At 39.4% G+C, this 21,188-nt stretch overlaps 1 protein-coding gene across 3 annotated transcripts in view; it reads right to left on the bottom strand.

The window, feature by feature from the left end:
• Ack (activated Cdc42 kinase) overlaps positions 1–21,188 on the bottom strand; it is a 43,619-nt gene that overhangs the window by 18,270 nt on the left and 4,161 nt on the right. For all 3 annotated transcript variants that reach the window (XM_071687348.1, XM_071687347.1, XM_071687349.1), the window contains exons 2-9: positions 14,758–14,871; positions 12,014–12,253; positions 10,546–10,635; positions 8,500–8,609; positions 7,838–7,947; positions 5,769–5,881; positions 1,230–1,368; positions 601–761 (exon numbers count right to left, since the gene is read on the bottom strand). In XM_071687348.1, coding sequence (XP_071543449.1) covers positions 601–761; positions 1,230–1,368; positions 5,769–5,881; positions 7,838–7,947; positions 8,500–8,609; positions 10,546–10,635; positions 12,014–12,253; positions 14,758–14,856 — 1,062 coding nt within the window. In that variant the 5' untranslated portion in view covers positions 14,857–14,871. The remainder of the gene's footprint in view (positions 1–600; positions 762–1,229; positions 1,369–5,768; positions 5,882–7,837; positions 7,948–8,499; positions 8,610–10,545; positions 10,636–12,013; positions 12,254–14,757; positions 14,872–21,188) is intronic.

Here is a 21,188-nt window from a genome sequence, read left to right as displayed (position 1 = left end):
GGCATTCTGTTCACAAATATACGATCTCCTTGTTATACATAACACTTGACAACACTTGACTTGCACAGCTCATTCTCAGGATTTTCCAGTGGTGAGCACTTTGCGCTAGCACTGCCTTTTAGTAAAATGGTGGGAGCAATGTATAGAAGTCGTAGGTAGGAACATAAGACAGAAGCATTGGGTAGAAATAGTAGTTTGGAACATTAGGTAGAAGTAGTCAGTATAAACACTACATAGGAACCTCTGAAAGCACTATGCTAGAGTTGCCATCTGCCAGTGGCCTGTTAAGGGAAGAAGCACTAGTCTAAAAAGCAGCAACAGAGCTCACCAATTATGGAGACTTTTGCCCTTGAAGGAGTTCCCAAAGGGAACGGGCATGAGAGATATAAAAAGATAGACAGATAGACTGTAGTCCCCAGCCTCAAGTCTGCTGGCCAGCAAAAGGGCACAGAATTTCTATATGTAACATTATAGCACACACCTATTGAAGGATATGAAAGTGCCATTCCTGTAATTTTCTCACATTTGTAGCTATGATTTTGTTAGTCATGCCTATGTTGCAAGTAAACTCATTTTGTAAATTATGACTTCATATCTCACCTGTAGCAGGAGATCATACATTGATCTGGGACAAGCTGGAGGACACATAAGACGTTCTCCTTCATCAATTTTCCTTAATATTTGTTGGCCATTCAACCCGACCCATGGATCCTCTCCAAATGTAAATGTCTCCCACAATGTCACTGCATACATCCATACATCTGTTTGAAAAAAGTAATGCTCAAAACATTGTTTAGTACTTACAAGTGCTATTGCTGTGTTAAGCACTACATAGCAAATACAGCATATACTTTTGTTTTGCTGTACATGAGGAAGACAGAGGTAATATGAGTACTTCACACATTGGTGGGAAATAAGTAAAATTTCAGATGTGTTTGCAGATGATGAAATACATAAAACTCTAAAAAGGCAAACAGCACAGTGAAAACTGTCTTCAAATACTGTATGCAAAAAAAGAAATGAGAATAATAATAATCTTTGAAGGACTACACATAATGCATGAGTGTATGCTACCACATTATTTAATTAGAAAGTGGGAAAAAATCTAAAATGTATAATTTTTTTCTCACACAGTAGTGCTTCCTGAAAAGAAAAAAGGCCATTTCTTACATGTAATGTACAACTGCTTATGCAAAGATTTTCTACAATCAATTATTTGATAAACTAACCTGAAGCATGAGAAAACTGCTTTGTTTTGAGAGATTCTGGGGCACACCATGGGAATGGTACCTTTTTGTGCTCAGTCATCACATAGCAGTCCTCTTGTCTGGGTAATGCTCTCATGAGACCAAAGTCACCAATCTTTAACTATGAAAGAAGTATAGTCAGTAAGGCATGAACATATCACTTACTGGGGATAGGGAAAAAAGATTATTGGCATACTTCCTCTTAATCACAGAAGGAGACGAAGAATGGTAGGAGTAATATAAAAATCCTCCTCTCTCATACTATTACCCTCTAAAGTATGGAACACAGGAAGGAGCCAAGTGATGATTTTTCCTCTTGCACTAGTCATTTGAATCTGATGCTAATTCACTAAGATAAGAATTGGTGAATATGTATTACTGGAAGAAAAACTTGAAGAAAAGATTATCTATCTATATATCATCCTTAACTCTTCCCCATTGCATGAGATGGACCTAACCACTCATATACACATGTATATACATAAGTGCCCATAAATGCACATATACATACATATACATTTCAACATATACATACACAGAAATACACATATATACACATGTACATGTTCATACTTGCTGCCTTCATCCATTCCTGTCGCCACCTTGCCACACAAAACAGCATCCCCCTACCTCCAGCAAGGGAGTGCTAGTAAAGACAAATTTACATTTCCATGCTAGTAAAAGTACAGTAGTCTTGGGCATGAGAAGCCTACAGGAAGGTCCTAGGTATCACCATGACTCTCACAAAAATTGGTCTTGAGGTAATTATAAATAAATATATATATATATGTGTGGGGAAGTACCAGGAGAGACTGTGTACAGAATGGAAAAAGGTGAGAACAATGGAAGTAAGGGGAGTGGGGGAGGAATGGGATGTATTTAGGGAATCAGTGATGGATTGCGCAAAAGATGCTTGTGGCATGAGAAGAGTGGGAGGTGGGCTGTTTAGAAAGGGTAGTGAGTGGTGGGATGAAGAAGTAAGAGTATTAGTGAAAGAGAAGAGAGAGGCATTTGGACGATTTTTGCAGGGAAAAAATGCAATTGAGTGGGAGAAGTATAAAAGAAAGAGACAGGAGGTCAAGAGAAAGGTGCAAGAGGTGAAAAAAAGGGCAAATGAGAGTTGGGGTGAGAGACTATCAGTAAATTTTAGGGAGAATAAAAAGATGTTCTGGAAGGAGGTAAATAGGGTGCGTAAGACAAGGGAGCAAATGGGAACTTCAGTGAAGGGCGTAAATGGGGAGGTGATAACAAGTAGTGGTGATGTGAGAAGGAGATGGAATGAGTATTTTGAAGGTTTGTTGAATGTGTCTGATGACAGAGTGGCAGATATAGGGTGTTTTGGTCGAGGTGGTGTGCAAAGTGAGAGGGTTAGGGAAAATGATTTGGTAAACAGAGAAGAGGTAGTAAAAGCTTTGCGGAAGATGAAAGCCGGCAAGGCAGCAGGTTTGGATGGTATTGCAGTGGAATTTATTAAAAAAGGGGGTGACTGTATTGTTGACTGGTTGGTAAGGTTATTTAATGTATGTATGACTCATGGTGAGGTGCCTGAGGATTGGCGGAATGCGTGCATAGTGCCATTGTACAAAGGCAAAGGGGATAAGAGTGAGTGCTCAAATTACAGAGGTATAAGTTTGTTGAGTATTCCTGGTAAACTATATGGGAGGGTATTGATTGAGAGGGTGAAGGCATGTACAGAGCATCAGATTGGGGAAGAGCAGTGCGGTTTCAGAAGTGGTAGAGGATGTGTGGATCAGGTGTTTGCTTTGAAGAATGTATGTGAGAAATACTTAGAAAAGCAAATGGATTTGTATGTAGCATTTATGGATCTGGAGAAGGCATATGATAGAGTTGATAGAGATGCTCTGTGGAAGGTATTAAGAATATATGGTGTGGGAGGCAAGTTGTTAGAAGCAGTGAAAAGTTTTTATCGAGGATGTAAGGCATGTGTACGTGTAGGAAGAGAGGAAAGTGATTGGTTCTCAGTGAATGTAGGTTTGCGGCAGGGGTGTGTGATGTCTCCATGGTTGTTTAATTTGTTTATGGATGGGGTTGTTAGGGAGGTAAATGCAAGAGTCCTGGAAAGAGGGGCAAGTATGAAGTCTGTTGGGGATGAGAGAGCTTGGGAAGTGAGTCAGTTGTTGTTCGCTGATGATACAGCGCTGGTGGCTGATTCATGTGAGAAACTGCAGAAGCTGGTGACTGAGTTTGGTAAAGTGTGTGGAAGAAGAAAGTTAAGAGTAAATGTGAATAAGAGCAAGGTTATTAGGTACAGTAGGGTTGAGGGTCAAGTCAATTGGGAGGTGAGTTTGAATGGAGAAAAACTGGAGGAAGTGAAGTGTTTTAGATATCTGGGAGTGGATCTGTCAGCGGATGGAACCATGGAAGCGGAAGTGGATCATAGGGTGGGGGAGGGGGCGAAAATTTTGGGAGCCTTGAAAAATGTGTGGAAGTCGAGAACATTATCTCGGAAAGCAAAAATGGGTATGTTTGAAGGAATAGTGGTTCCAACAATGTTGTATGGTTGCGAGGCGTGGGCTATGGATAGAGTTGTGCGCAGGAGGATGGATGTGCTGGAAATGAGATGTTTGAGGACAATGTGTGGTGTGAGGTGGTTTGATCGAGTAAGTAACGTAAGGGTAAGAGAGATGTGTGGAAATAAAAAGAGCGTGGTTGAGAGAGCAGAAGAGGGTGTTTTGAAATGGTTTGGGCACATGGAGAGAATGAGTGAGGAAAGATTGACCAAGAGGATATATGTGTCGGAGGTGGAGGGAACGAGGAGAAGAGGGAGACCAAATTGGAGGTGGAAAGATGGAGTGAAAAAGATTTTGTGTGATCGGGGCCTGAACATGCAGGAGGGTGAAAGGAGGGCAAGGAATAGAGTGAATTGGAGCGATGTGGTATACAGGGGTTGACGTGCTGTCAGTGGATTGAATCAAGGCATGTGAAGCGTCTGGGGTAAACCATGGAAAGCTGTGTAGGTATGTATATTTGCGTGTGTGGACGTGTGTATGTACGTGTGTATGGGGGTTGGGCCATTTCTTTCGTCTGTTTCCTCGCGCTACCTCGCAAACGCGGGAGACAGCGACAAAGTATAAAAAAAAAAAAAAAAAAATATATATGGGCTTGTGCTTAAGTTTTTAACTGGTGGAAAAAGGACAAATAAATATAAATATGCATGTTAATACATACATATGCTGGCATGAAAAACCTAAGTATGCAAATGTGTGAAGATGTTTGCATTCATCTTTGTAGATGTGCACATGTCTTCATATCTGGGATTTTGTTCAAGTTTTTGACCATTGCTAGATGGATACATAATCACCATACATAAAATATACTCATCAGCATCTGTCTGGGGCATTACGAAATAACTGCGATAAAGAACTAAGGTTCACTAAGCAAATCTAAAGAAATGCTAATACTAAAATATTATCCTTGCCATGTAGTTATCCACAAATATCTGTCATCCTGACAAAAGGGAATACACTTACCCACAAATATCTGTCATCCTAACAAAAGGGAATACACTTAATATCTATCACAATACATAGAACCATGTTGTGTCTTTATCAATAACAAAGGCATTTAGCAGGAGTTAATATAAATATCTGGCTCAGCATATGTCATGAAGTTTGAGGTTTTTGGTTTGGCACAGCTGTCATGGAATTTGGGATTTTTGTTATTGAGGTTTATAGCTACTGTTGGGTGGATGAATAGCTGGGTGAATGGAAAAGCCTTATACAAAATATATTCTTCAGGGCATTTATCAAGGATGGATTGCAATAAACAACATAAGATTCATTACTTACACCTAAAACGAATCATGATTAAAGAGCATTCATGTCATAAACAGAAAGTAAAATCGTCTTTCACCCTAACTATAAAATGATTTGCTTGTATCCATGATGCAAGGATGACCATGATATGGTTTCATCTATGTTACTATGGGTTTCTGATGAGACTTATTGTACACATTCGGTCCTGAACCCATAAAAGACTTCAGGGATACCACAGGCTTCACTGATTATATACTAATCTGACTGATGCCATCCCCTGAGGAAAGTCCCAACACTCGTTAAGTAAAGGCTTATCAAAAGATGTTACTTTCCTCTATTTCATTTCTTATATTTCTTGCATCAAAATATAACACTAAAACAATCAACTCATGTCAATTCACTCATTCCAACACATCATATATAAATATGCCTTCACTATGTTTCTTTTCCAATTCATGTCTACACTTCCCAACTTAATTAGAAATTACAAGGTGATTTTGCCTATGGCTGTTCTCTCCATATACCAAGCAACATCATTATTTCCTTTACTGTCTTTACTATTATCTTGACCATTACATGTATACCCCTAATTATCTTCTTTTTCAAATTTTGTTACTCCAATACATCATCACTTTTTCAAATCAAAACCCCCATTCTTTAATGCACATTTGTTTTAAACTAAGCATGATAATCAGTTGCAAATATTAACAATGAAGTAGATTTTCAAAGAAAATATTCTACTCACCTTATCAGCGGAGGCCATAAGCACATTTCTAGCTGCAAGATCACGATGGATGAAACGCCGACTTTCTAAGTACTTCATTCCATTAGCTATCTGTACCGCATAATCACATAAGGCTGGAAAATGCAGGTTTTGAATAAAGGGAAATGTTTTTGGTCAAGGTCAGTGTCCCATGACCATAAATATTCTCTAGGTACAATATTGGGGTTAGGACCTTCTAACCCACTGTCTGTCTTGTGGGAAGTACTGGCTTTCCACACTTATTGTTATCCTTCAAACTACATACTGGCCCTTTCCCCATTCCAGACCCCCTTGGTCAATCAGAGACTGCCATAGAAACTACCTCTTTTCTGTATTGGTCTCTGATTGTGCTGAGGGTGGGCCTGGAATGAACAAGAAGGCCACTGTCTACTTGGAAAGATAGTGACAGTATGGGAAAGCCAGCAATCCCTACCAGACTGCCTAAGGGTTAGATGGTCCTAAATATGACACTCTACCAAAAGAATATCTTAAGATGTGGGACAAACTGCAGAGCAGAAAAATGGTAATTAATAGACATACTGAAATAGAATCAGTTGTGATACATGTTACTAACAGACAAGTCATACCTATACCACTGCCAGTCGAAAGTAAAAGAACTCAGGGCAAAAGATAAAAAATATAAAAAAAAGGTATTCACTACAAATGAAAAGCCCTCTTCAACAAGACTGTATCATCATTTGTTGATAAAAGGAGCAGACTCTTTTTGAAAAAATTCTTGCTTCAAAGGGGTCCATTATCTCACTGATACTGGAAGTAGGACAGCCTTAGAGCTGCAGCAGCTCCTGGAAAAGGTCCTGGAATAACACCAGAACCTTTCAAAAAGTGGGTACCATTATGGGAAAAGAATAGAAAGGGTGGTTGTTAACTGGTTATAGTTGGAGTAGGCCTGCACTGCAATCTGTCAGGAGTGGGAGGTGTTTGGGGGAGTCAGTCAGTCTTTGTGAGCTGAAACCTAAAGTCTGAGTTTGGAAGAGTGTGTGCAGGGGAAAGTTAAGAGCAAATGTGAATAAAAGCTAGGTTATTATGTTCAGCAGTAGTAAGAGACATTTATTGGACTGTGAGTGTGGAAACAGAAAATTTGGAGGAAGTGAAATGTCTTAGATACCTGTGAGAGGATATGGCAATATTTGGAACCATGGAATATGAAGAGAGTCATACAGTGGTTAATGGGACAAAGATCCTGAAAGCATTGAGGAATGTTGGACAGAAAAGTCACTATTCAGGAGGGTGAAGTACAGCTTTCAGCTGTAGGAGTCATGTTAAAGGTGTCCCAGGAAACACCAAGACCCCTCAGCATTGGATAGAAAAAAATTGTTACAGTAATTCTAAAATTGGAAAGTAGCCTTTGTTGGCCTTTAAGGCCAGGCTATGGTACCCTTATCATAATATGATAGGCTGCTAGGTGACCTATTGTGAATAGTTTTCTTATTCCACTATTCTCTGAAAATCTTGTGATCTAGGATAAAAACAAAATCCTGAGTTATGTGCTGTCAAGCATTAAGTGAAAGATAGAGAGGAGGCTAGCGTTTGTGGAATGAGCGTAATGGGTTCCAGAAACTCAGTGTGTATATTAGGCAGAAAGAGAAATTCGCCATCACTGGGCCAGGGTAGGGAATTACAAGAGCAACTGCAGTGTTGGCTCAGTGCACCACTCTCACTACTACTCTAATGGCCCAGGTGGTAGAAACTCCCTGGTCAGTGTCTGACTAACACCTACAGTTATAATGTATATCTGTTAGGCTTAAACGTATAAGTAACTTACTCATTCTCTACTTAAGTAACGCAATTCATCGTGAACATCATGATATATCAGGTTTTCTACTTTTCTATCCATGATTGTTCTCTTAATTTCTAACTTTCCCTTAACTTCCCTTACTTCAACTGTTTCTATTTAAATTCTCGTTTTCTACTGAAAGCCTAATAAACATAAATTCTTCAGCAAATGATTCTGCAAGTGTAACCTAGCCAGGCATGCAATCAACATGATGAAATATAACAAACAGACAAGAAATATCTAGTTAGTTACTTACATGTAACAGACACATGAGCAACTTGTTTATGTAGATGATCCAACAAGGATCCCAGAGGAGCCAGCTCGGTAACCATCATTAGAGGGTTAGATAGAACAATGCCAAACAACCTGTTGATGATAGTTACATCAGAATGTAGAGTGATATATATTTACTTCTTTCCTCCACCTTACAGTGTGAATATGTACAACATAAAGTCAGTTCTAATACTAAAAATAAGAACTGTTACCAAAAACAAAATACCATAAATCTATCTTTTCTTATTATGTTATTAAGTATCTGTCTTGTATTGGAAGTATGCTTCATACTCATTCTCCTAAAATCTACTTATGATGTCTATATTAGCCGTCTTTGGTCACCTTATTCCATTCATGAACAACTCTTGTGATATAAAAGTAATTTTTTAATTTTTACATAGTTATTTACTTAATTTCATGGCACGTCCCCTGGTTACTCTATCCCTACATCTCTCTACGAGCTTTTCAATATTTATGTCATCAACCAGTTCTAAAAATCAAAGGAGTCGATTAGGTCATTCCCTAATCTTCTCCCTTTAAGCTGGTCAAACCTAAGTTTCTAGCTTTTCTCTATTACTCAGCTCTATTAATTTTGGTACCATCTTTGTTGCCTTCCTCAGGACTTTTGTGCTTCCTATTACTCACTTAATTAAGTTAGGATGAGAGAGCTGGTGCATTGCTTGGACCTCTCGGATGAAGTCATCAAGTGCCCCAGGTACATGGATAACATCTTGTTTTAGTATCTTTACTGCTACCTGAAAGAGATTACAAGCTAAGCTAAAAGAATAAGCCACAAATATAGGGGGTCAGATAAACATCTTGGGTGCATCACAATACAAATTAACCTTTAATTTTAGAAGGACATAGTATTTGAAAGTTTTTTCATACATGCTTGCCATTTCCCTCATCTGCGAGGTAGTGTCAAGAACAGATGACTGAGTCTTAGAGGGAAATATCCTCACTTGGCTCCTTTCTCTGTTCTTTATGTTGGAAAGTAATAAGGCAAAGGAGGGTTTCCAGCCACCCACTCCCACCACCCTTAGTCGCCTTCTATGACACACAGGGAATAGGTGGGCAGTATAGTTTCTCCCCTATCCCCTGGGATAATACATGAAAGTCTTTAAATCAAATTACAACCTGAAATGCTTAAATCTTGAAAAATCATTTCAATATAATTTGGTTCCTGCATCATTCGTATGTACAAGTGGCATTTATTTACAAATTATCCCAGAGGCTGCCACACTGTTCTTCAAGATGTCTGCTAAACTGGCACACAAGAAACCTTATTCTTTCAAGTTTAAAGACATAATAAAAGAACATAATTAGGAATAAACATACAATTAAAGTAAACATACATTGTTTCACTCTTTTCAAAGGAGGCTAGCAACCAGGCAAAACAAACAGTAAGTGCCAAATGCCAGACCTGAAATACTGCATGGTTCATATGTAATTATACTGTAAGAATGACATTCATAAGTATCATTTAGCTGATTATGCTCATACAGTTTGACTGATATGAAAAGGTCAGAATTGGAGATAGAAGGATGGAGTGAAAAAGATGTCAAACGAATGGGGCCTGAACATGCAGGAGGGTTAAAGGCGTGCACAGGATAGAGTGAAATGGAATGATGTGCAATACTGGGGTTGACTTGCTATCAGTGGACTGAACCAGGGCATGTTAAACATCTGCGATAAACCATGAAAAGGTCAGTGGGGTCTGGTCATGGGTAGGGAGCTGTGGTTTCTGTGCAATACACATGACAGCTAGAGAATAGATGAGAGTGGATGTGGCCTTTCTTAATCTGTTCATGGCACTACCTTGGTGACGCAGAAAACAGCGATCAAGCATACATGTAAAAAGTCTAAAACAATTACATACAAACAGAATATGTTTTCACTTCTTGTGCTTGTTCAAACCACTCATTTAAACTTAAGTGAGCTCCTTGCTTGCCTGTTTTCCTTTCTAATGTCTCTTCTTTTCTCATTCTCATTTTTCCTCCTCCTCTTCCATACCTGACTATCTATCTTAATCCCTTAATCTTCCTCTTTCACTAAATCTCAATTTTTCAGTTTCCCTCTCTATTTGTAACTAATCAATGAATGGCAATAAACAGCCACAGTATTATCACATACAAAAATTAATATGATAAGCTTAACATTATAGATCTTTGTGCCTTTTTTGTTGATCAAACCCTTATTTGATAAAGAATACCATAAATTTTGTAAAAAACTATAGCACTTTGCATTTCTTTACATTTTCAGAAGCCAATTCCTGCAATCTGGTGCCTGAATAACCTCAAATGAGTGAACTCAAATAATTGTCAACAATTGAAAGCCAGTAAATTTTCAACAGAAAACACTATCTTTCAAATCTAACATTGTGGTGCAAGAAAGGAACATAGTGGCACAGTACCATTGTTACATTCAATAATTTAACCCCTAGCACAATTGAATCTGCACAGGGAAAGAGAAATGTCAATTCATATACACCATAAACCTATGAACTGTACAGTCTTTTTTCAGAAATGTCCTCACTGCCACTCATCATTAGCTCAACATACAAAGAAAAAGCCAAAATGCCTTCATGCACAGTTACTCAGAGAGGGTCTTTACTCCCACTTTACTGTATTTACTGCCAGTCTAGCTCAAATCTAATCACTCTTTTACACAAAACAAAGTAAAATAACTTACCTCCTTTATGTGATTGCTTGAAGTTGTCCATTCACCCCTCCGAACAACACCAAAACTTCCATCACCAATCTTTCGTCCTTGAACAAGATCCTGTCCAAGAAAATACATCATGGTCCAATTAGGAAATTTCCAAATGCTTTTCAAACTTTATCATAACAGTATCAAATAAATATAAAAGGAATCTAAAGAAGGAACTTACAGTCTGTACATCCAATCTACAATGATTCAGGGTAGGTTAGCATCATATCCAATTATCATAAAAAGCCACATAACTAATAGATAAGGTTCTAACAATCAAAAAATAATTTCTTTGCTGGAAGCATAGCGCCATGGGAAGTACCCATCTGTGAGCACCAATAACGAGACTTAGTCTAAAACGCAGGGCTAGCACATTGCAATCATCATGTCTTATGTTATGATGGATGATACTTCTCTCCGCTGCCATGCACTTTACATTTGTTAATGTCAATCCAAGATAATGAATGGCCCCCCTACATAATACATCTAATTTTCTTTGAATGTTTCTGTTGTTGTTCCCTGAACATTTCTTTTTTCTAGTATTTCAATGAATAATCTTCCTATCTCTTTTGCTGGATTTTCATATATTTTTGTCTGATATCATGTACATTCCAATGTATTATTGCAATCTAATGATTCAGTATCATCCTTGCTAAGATCCTTTCAGATTTAGTACCCTATTCTTGATGCCCTCAACTTGCTGACATGCATAGCTTATAATGTCTCTCTGCCTTGTTTTTTGGCTGTAAAGTTCAGTTTTCATATCACATGTCTCTCCCTTGTTTCTTGGCTACAAAGTTCAGTTTTTTCAATCGCTCATGATAATTCATTTCATTGGAACCATAAATTTTTCTTGTGAAACATTTCTGGATTCTAGCTTGTTACAATAAGCTGGAATGCTATGACCTGTAATCAGTCTACACTACTATGTCTTTTTTGAAATCCTGCTAAATTGTTACAATAAGCTGGAATGCCATGACCAGCAAGCAGGCTACACTACTATGTCTTTTTTGAAATCCTGTAAACCCCAGGGCTTGGTTAAGATCTTATGTGCTAATCATACTTCCTAATATGCTTTGTCAGCACCCATGAGGAGGACCCTGATGATGGAGAAAGAATGTCATCATGTGATAACCTGGAAATATAGAAAAAGCAAACAAGGAAGGAATACTGTGTGTACATGAGTCCCATAAGTTGGAACAAGAATGTGTGTGACTGAGAGGGGTATCAATAATGGAAAAGTGCTCTGGCACATCTGAAATTTGGATAGAGATAGGGGTGTTTTTAATGAAGAAGACTGCACGAGATATCCTGATGGATAACAGTACAAATTATTAGATATGCTATGATACAAAGCAAAGCTTTACAATGCATAAAGATAAATTTCCACTGTGTATGATTAAGAATATTACACAAACGTCTTTAAAACTTGTTTGCATTGAGTCCTCACCTTTTCCTGAATTAAGCAGGTAAGACCTGATGTTTGTGATTCATCACCAACAAATGTTGCTTTATTCTTATTTAAGGTGGAGCTCCCAGCAGACAAGAATTTGGAAACCAGATTTCGCCTCCATGCTGCTGATCTTTTTTTCTTGACAGTTTCCAGTAAGCGCCTTGCAGCTGGTTTCCCAAGGCCAATGCGCTCCAAGTCATCAGCATGAACATAGTCAAAGTGACTTAGTCTTGTCACCTAAAAATGAATATTTCTAGTTTTCAGAAAAAAATTCACTAGCCAAGAGACAAGAAAAAAAATTTACAAAAGAAGAAACTACATTTTACACATTCTAAGTAACATCATTTAAACATGCTTCAATAGTTCAAAGCTTCCTAAAACATTATCGCAAATCATAATTCAGCAACTGACTCATAATTTCCCCAAAATATATATAATTCATGCATATATACTTACAAATAAATTCATAAGCAATGAGATAAAAAATGCACAATGAAAAGTTTCCTTTTCTAATCTATTAGTACCACATGTATCTCTTTCCACAGTTGACAACTTTCATATCATCAGGTCATGAAAATACAGCTTTACCACTGTTGGGGGACATTAAGGCCTGTAAATAAGTAACAAATGATTACTCCTTTATAAGATTCTGTGATTATTTGGTTTGTACTTGCTGGCTATCTGTTGGCTTTGTGAGGCATTAAGAGATATTTTCTGTGAATTTCAAATATAGAGATGTTTCAATAATGTTTCAATTTTCAACTTTTATCAGCTATAAAATTCCTACAATTTTTGTCATTTTTGTGAGGGTAATAGATTTCCCGGAAAACCTCAATATAAGGACTATTTTTCATGCTGAATTCAAACGTGGGGTTAAAATATTTGTTGGCTGGCATTAAGGACTGAAAATAAATAATTGATATTCTTTTAGAAGATTCTGTGATTATTCAGTTCGTATCTACTGGGTAGCAGTCAGCTTGGGGGAGCATTGAGATAGAATTTTCATTTTTCTAGGATAGCAGTGTTTCAGTTTAAAAAAAAAAAAAGTTTTTTGGCTAAAAAATTCCCTGAACTATTACCTACAATTCTTGGTATTTCTATGAGAGAATAGACTTGGATGAAAAACTAAGTATAAGAATTACTTTTCATGCTGAATTTGAAACTAGAGTTAAAATGTATGTTAGGGAACATTCAGGATTGAAAATAAGTAATCAATGGTTACTATTTTAGAAGATCTTGTGATTATTCGGTTCATATTTATTGAGTATCTGTCAGTTTGGGGAAGCATTATGAGATATTTTTCATGATTACTTCAAGTGTAAAAGTGTTTCATTATATTTCCATTTCAAAACAAAAAGGTTTACCAGTAAAAAAATTCCCTGCAGTTTTTGGTAATTTTGTGAGAGCAATAGATTTACTTGTAAACTGCAGTATAAGGATTATCTTTCATGCTGAATTTGAACCTGGGGTTGCAATATATGCTGGGGGACATGAAAGCCTGTAAATAAGTGATCCATGATTAGTCTTTAAGAAGACTCTGTAATCATTCGGTTTGTCTTTACTGTTAGCTTGGGAAATGCATGTTTGGAGGTGCAGAGTTCAGGATTTTGCTGATTAATGTTTGTCATCTTTGAGAGTGAATGTGTTTTATTGGAGGAGGAGATCTGTGAGTATAAGTTACTAAACTATGAGGCAGATAATGAGCTGTTTATTTTTGCATGGAGGTAGGTAGTTTGGCAGGGAGGGGTTCTAGTGGTGTTGCAAAGTTTTAGCTGCTAACGATGAGGGGAGACTGTTTCGCACATAGTTTTGTTTTGCTGTGCAGGTGCTGAATGTTTTGGGTTGCTCAACAACCAGTAATTATTTCTGAGTGTTCTGTATTGTGCAGTGTGTAGTCTGTTTATGTTTGCTTTTCAAAGGGTGGATCACCTGGGGGTGTAGTTTGAAGTGGAGCAGGTAACCTGTTTGTAAAGGATACTAAAGCTTGTATTTCTTGTCAAAGCTGGAGCCAGTAAAAATCAAGGGTCATTAAGTTTGTTTAGGGCATTTACACTGACATCTGTGGTGAGGGAAGTGAACATCATGGGTGTTTTATGTGATAACTAATATGGCTAGAGTTTTGAGTGAGTGGTTGAGTATTCAGGGTTATGGGAAAGTGCTGGTTGGATTCATGTCTGTCAGGGTTTATGAAGGTGATACTGGAGTTCTATGAATATGCAGATATTCTTATTTGAGCATATGCATAAATCAACATTAAACAAAAACCAGAAAACGGTTGTGAAGTAAGTAAATATACTGGTAAAGATGAATTTTCCATGCTTTTTGTCTTTTTGCACAAAAGAAATGTCTTCTGAAATGATCTGAATTAAAGAGTCATCTTGAGTCATCAGTAATCTGTGGGCCAGAGACAAAAAGTTTGATGAGCCACTCAAAGCCTACTGGCCATATGTCTGACATCCCTATATCTTTACCAGTACAGTATATGATGTGTGAATTATAAAATATGCTTTTCACAGTCAAGATGTGGTTGAAAGAACAACCCATCTGGACTGTCTTTAACTTTCTGTATACTGCATTATCCCAAAAATCTATTGCCATTATTGTTATAATCCTATTCTTACAACTTCCCCCTAATGTATGTGAAGCCTGAACAAGCAATGTAAAAAAAGAAAAAAAAAAAAAAGTTTAGTTTACCTATAGATGATGCCATGACATGCAATGTAAAAGAAAGTTCAGTTTACCTGTAGATCATCACGTATTCGTGAAAAAAACTGAGCAAGTTGCACTTCCACAAGTATACCTCGTATAACTTCAAGATCATCCTCACCCACATCACCCATTACATATGTCTAGATCTGAAAAGAAACAAGTAAATCTTATGAAGCACAGCTTGTTAATTATGCTTTCCTGAACTTTATAACATATACCTACATACACACACATATATATATCCCTGGGGATAGGGGAGAAAGAATACTTCCCATGTATTCCTTGCATGTTGTAGAAGGCGACTAAAAGGGGAGGGTGCGGGGGTCTGGAAATCCTCCCCTCTCATTTTTCTTTTAATGTGTGGTGTGAGGTGGTTTGATCGAGTAAGTAACGTAAGGGTAAGAGAGATGTGTGGAAATAAAAAGAGCGTGGTTGAGAGAGCAGAAGAGGGTGTTTTAAAATGGTTTGGGCACATGGAGAGAATGAGTGAGGAAAGATTGACCAAGAGGATATATGTGTCGGAGGTGGAGGGAACGAGGAGAAGAGGGAGACCAAATTGGAGGTGGAAAGATGGAGTGAAAAAGATTTTGTGTGATCGGGGCCTGAACATGCAGGAGGGTGAAAGGAGGGCAAGGAATAGAGTAAATTGGAGCGATGTGGTATACAGGGGTTGACGTGCTGTCAGTGGATTGAATCAAGGCATGTGAAGCGTCCGGGGTAAACCATGGAAAGCTGTGTAGGTATGTATATTTGTGTGTGTGGACGTGTGTATGTACATGTGTATGGGGGGGGTTGGGCCATTTCTTTCGTCTGTTTCCTTGCGCTACCTCGCAAACGCGGGAGACAGCGACAAAGTATAAAAAAAAAAAAAAAAAAAAAAAAAAGAAGAACAGAGGAGGCCAGGTGAGGATATTACCTCAAAGGCCCAGTCCTCTGTTCTTAACACTACCTCGCTAATGCGGGAAATGGCAAATGGTATGAAAGAAAAGAAAGATATATTTTTTTTCTTTTTTTTTGTCGCTGTCTCCCGCGTTTGCGAGGTAGCGCAAATATATATATACCTAATATATATATACATACATATATATATATGTATATATATATATGATTGGTTCTCAGTGAATGTAGGTTTGCGGCTGGGGTGTGTGATGTCTCCATGGTTGTTTAATTTGTTTATGGATGGGGTTGTTAGGGAGGTGAATGCAAGAGTTTTGGAAAGAGGGGCAAGTATGAAGTCTGTTGGGGATGAGAGAGCTTGGGAAGTGAGTCAGTTGTTGTTCGCTGATGATACAGCGCTGGTGGCTGATTCATGTGAGAAACTGCAGAAGCTGGTGATTGAGTTTGGTAAAGTGTGTGGAAGAAGAAAGTTAAGAGTAAATGTGAATAAGAGCAAGATTATTAGGTACAGTAGGGTTGAGGGTCAAGTCAATTGGGAGGTGAGTTTGAATGGAGAAAAACTGGAGGAAGTGAAGTGTTTTAGATATCTGGGAGTGGATCTGGCAGCGGATGGAACCATGGAAGCGGAAGTGGATCATAGGGTGGGGGAGGAGGCGAAAATTCTGGGAGCCTTGAAGAATGTGTGGAAGTCGAGAACATTATTTCGGAAAGCAAAAATGGGTATGTTTGAAGGAATAGTGGTTCCAACAATGTTGTATGGTTGCGAGGCGTGGGCTATGGATAGAGTTGTGCCCAGGAGGATGGATGTGCTGGAAATGAGATGTTTGAGGACAATGTGTGGTGTGAGGTGGTTTGATCGAGTAAGTAACGTAAGGGTAAGAGAGATGTGTGGAAATAAAAAGAGCGTGGTTGAGAGAGCAGAAGAGGGTGTTTTGAAATGGTTTGGGCACATGGAGAGAATGAGTGAGGAAAGATTGACCAAGAGGATATATGTGTCGGAGGTGGAGGGAACGAGGAGAAGAGGGAGACCAAATTGGAGGTGGAAGGATGGAGTGAAAAAGATTTTGTGTGATCGGGGCCTGAACATGCAGGAGGGTGAAAGGAGGGCAAGGAATAGAGTGAATTGGAGCGATGTGGTATACCGGGGTTGACGTGCTGTCAGTGGATTGAATCAAGGCATGTGAAGCGTCTGGGGTAAACCATGGAAAGCTGTGTAGGTATGTATATTTGCGTGTGTGGACCTATGTATATACATGTGTATGGGGGTGGGTTGGGCCATTTCTTTTGTCTGTTTCCTTGCGCTACCTCGCAAACGCGGGAGACAGCGAAAAAAAAAAAAAAAATAAATATATATATATATATATATATATATTTTTTTTTTCACCTCTTGCACCTTTCTCTTGACCTCCTGTCTCTTTCTTTTATACATCTCCCACTCAACTGCATTTTTTCCCTGCAAAAATCGTCCAAATGCCTCTCTCTTCTCTTTCACTAATACTCTTACTTCTTCATCCCACCACTCACTACCCTTTCTAATCAACCCACCTCCCACTCTTCTCATGCCACAAGCATCTTTTGCGCAATCCATCACTGATTCCCTAAATACATCCCATTCCTCCCCCACTCCCCTTACTTCCATTGTTCTCACCTTTTTCCATTCTGTACTCAGTCTCTCCTGGTACTTCCTCACACAGGTCTCCTTCCCAAGCTCACTTACTCTCACCACCCTCTTCACCCCAACATTCACTCTTCTTTTCTGAAAACCCATACAAATCTTCACCTTAGCCTCCACAAGATAATGATCAGACATCCCTCCAGTTGCACCTCTCAGCACATTAACATCCAAAAGTCTCTCTTTCGCACGCCTGTCAATTAACACGTAATCCAATAACGCTCTCTGGCCATCTCTCCTACTTACATAAGTATACTTATGTATATCTCGCTTTTTAAACCAGGTATTCCCAATCATCAGTCCTTTTTCAGCACATAAATCTACAAGCTCTTCACCATTTCCATTTACAACACTGAACACCCCATGTATACCAATTATTCCCTCAACTGCCACATTACTCACCTTTGCATTCAAATCACCCATCACTATAACCCGGTCTCGTGCATCAAAACCACTAACACACTCATTCAGCTGCTCCCAAAACACTTGCCTCTCATGATCTTTCCTCTCATGCCCAGGTGCATATGCACCAATAATCACCCACCTCTCTCCATCAACTTTCAGTTTTACCCATATTAATCGAGAATTTACTTTCTTACATTCTATCACATACTCCCACAACTCCTGTTTCAGGAGTATTGCTACTCCTTCCCTTGCTCTTGTCCTCTCACTAACCCCTGACTTTACTCCCCAGACATTCCCAAACCACTCTTCCCCTTTACCCTTGAGCTTCGTTTCACTCAGAGCCAAAACATCCAGGTTCCTTTCCTCAAACATACTACCTATCTCTCCTTTTTTCACATCTTGGTTACATCCACACACATTTAGGCACCCCACTCTGTGCCTTCGAGGAGGATGAGCACTCCCCGCGTGACTCCTTCTTCTGTTTCCCATTTTAGAAAGTTAATACAAGGAGGGGAGGATTTCTGGCCCCCCGCTCCCGAAAAAAAAAAAAAAGGGCAAATGAGAGTTGGGGTGAGAGAGTATCATTAAATTTTAGAGAGAATAAAAAGATGTTCTGGAAGGAGGTAAATAAAGTGCGTAAGACAAGGGAGCAAATGGGAACTTCAGTGAAGGGCGCAAATGGGGAGGTGATAACAAGTAGTGGTGATGTGAGAAGGAGATGGAGTGAGTATTTTGAAGGTTTGTTGAATGTGTTTGATGATAGAGTGGCAGATATAGGGTGTTTTGGTCGAGGTGGTGTGCAAAGTGAGAGGGTTAGGGAAAATGATTTGGTAAACAGAGAGGAGGTAGTGAAAGCTTTGCGGAAGATGAAAGCCGGCAAGGCAGCAGGTTTGGATGGTATTGCAGTGGAATTTATTAAAAAAGGGGGTGACTGTATTGTGGACTGGTTGGTAAGGTTATTTAATGTCTGTATGACTCATGGTGAGGTGCCTGAGGACTGGCGGAATGCGTGCATAGTGCCATTGTACAAAGGCAAAGGGGATAAGAGTGAGTGCTCAAATTACAGAGGTATAAGTTTGTTGAGTATTCCTAGTAAATTATATGGGAGGGTATTGATTGAGAGGGTGAAGGCATGTACAGAGCATCAGATTGGGGAAGAGCAGTGTGGTTTCAGAAGTGGTAGAGGATGTGTGGATCAGGTGTTTGCTTTGAAGAATGTATGTGAGAAATACTTAGAAAAGCAAATGGATTTGTATGTAGCATTTATGGATCTGGAGAAGGCATATGATCGAGTTGATAGAGATGCTCTGTGGAAGGTATTAATAATATATGGTGTGGGAGGAAGGTTGTTAGAAGCAGTGAAAAGGTTTTATCGAGGATGTAAGGCATGTGTACGTGTAGGAAGAGAGGAAAGTGATTGGTTCTCAGTGAATGTAGGTTTGCGGCAGGGGTGTGTGATGTCTCCATGGTTGTTTAATTTGTTTATGGATGGGGTTGTTAGGGAGGTAAATGCAAGAGTTTTGGAAAGAGGGGCAAGTATGAAGTCTGTTGGGGATGAGAGAGCTTGGGAAGTGAGTCAGTTGTTGTTCGCTGATGATACAGCGCTGGTGGCTGATTCATGTGAGAAACTGCAGAAGCTGGTGACTGAGTTTGGTAAAGTGTGTGGAAGAAGAAAGTTAAGAGTAAATGTGAATAAGAGCAAGGTTATTAGGTACAGTAGGGTTGAGGGTCAAGTCAATTGGGAGGTGAGTTTGAATGGAGAAAAACTGGAGGAAGTAAAGTGTTTTAGATATCTGGGAGTGGATCTGGCAGCGGATGGAACCATGGAAGCGGAAGTGGATCATAGGGTGGGGGAGGGGAGGAAAATTCTGGGGGCCTTGAAGAATGTGTGGAAGTCGAGAACATTATCTCGGAAAGCAAAAATGGGTATGTTTGAAGGAATAGTGGTTCCAACAATGTTGTATGGTTGCGAGGCGTGGGCTATGGATAGAGTTGTGCGCAGGAGGATGGATGTGCTGGAAATGAGATGTTTGAGGACAATGTGTGGTGTGAGGTGGTTTGATCGAGTGAGTAACGTAAGGGTAAGAGAGATGTGTGGAAATAAAAAGAGCGTGGTTGAGAGAGCAGAAGAGGGTGTTTTGAAGTGGTTTGGGCACATGGAGAGAATGAGTGAGGAAAGATTGACCAAGAGGATATATGTGTCGGAGGTGGAGGGAACGAGGAGAAGAGGGAGACCAAATTGGAGGTGGAAAGATGGAGTGAAAAAGATTTTGTGTGATCGGGGCCTGAACATGCAGGAGGGTGAAAGGAGGGCAAGGAATAGAGTGAATTGGAGCGATGTGGTATACCGGGGTTGACGTGCTGTCAGTGGATTGAATCAAGGCATGTGAAGCGTCTGGGGTAAACCATGGAAAGCTGTGTAGGTATGTATATTTGTGTGTGTGGACGTATGTATATACATGTGTATGGGGGGGGTTGGGCCATTTCTTTCGTCTGTTTCCTTGCGCTACCTTCGCAAACGCGGGAGACAGCGACAAAGTATAATAAAAAAAAAAAAAATAATATATATATATATATATATATATATATATATATATATATATATATATATTTTATTTATTATCTATTTTGCTTTGTCGCCGTCTCCCGCGTCTGCGAGGTAGCGCAAGGAAACAGACGAAAGAAATGGCCCAACCCACCCCCATACACAATGTATATACATACACGTCCACACACGCAAATATACATACCTATACATCTCAATGTACACATATATATAAACACACAGACACATACATATATACCCATGCACACAATTCACACTGTCTGCCTTTGTTCATTCCCATCGCCACCTCGCCACACATGGAATACCATCCCCCTCCCCCCTCATGTGTGCAAGGTAGCACTAGGAAAAGACAACAAAGGCCCCATTCGTTCACACTCAGTCTCTAGCTGTCATGCAATAATGCCCGAAACCACAGCTCCCTTTCCACATCCAGGCCCCACACAACTTTCCATGGTTTACCCAAGACGCTTGACATGCCCTGATTCAATCCACTGACAGCACGTCAACCCCGGTATACCACATCGATCCAATTCACTCTATTCCTTGCCCGCCTTTCACCCTCCTGCATGTTCAGGCCCCGATTACACAAAATCTTTTTCACTCCATCTTTCCACCTCCAATTTGGTCTCCCACTTCTCCTTGTTCCCTCCACCTCCGACACATATATCCTCTTGGTCAATCTTTCCTCACTCATTCTCTCCATGTGACCAAACCATTTCAAAACACCCTCTTCTGCTCTCTCAACCACGCTCTTTTTATTTCCACACATCTCTCTTACCCTTACATTACTTACTCGATCAAATCACCTCACACCACACATTGTCCTCAAACATCTCATTTCCAGCACATCCACCCTCCTGCACACAACTCTATCCATAGCCCACGCCTCGCAACCATACAACATTGTTGGAACCACTATTCCT

This window comes from Panulirus ornatus, chromosome 43 (assembly GCF_036320965.1).
Source record: "Panulirus ornatus isolate Po-2019 chromosome 43, ASM3632096v1, whole genome shotgun sequence".
Classification (NCBI taxonomy): domain Eukaryota; kingdom Metazoa; phylum Arthropoda; class Malacostraca; order Decapoda; family Palinuridae; genus Panulirus; species Panulirus ornatus.
The sequence above is the reverse complement of the archived record's forward strand: the minus strand, read 5'-3'. Positions and strand labels throughout refer to the sequence as shown.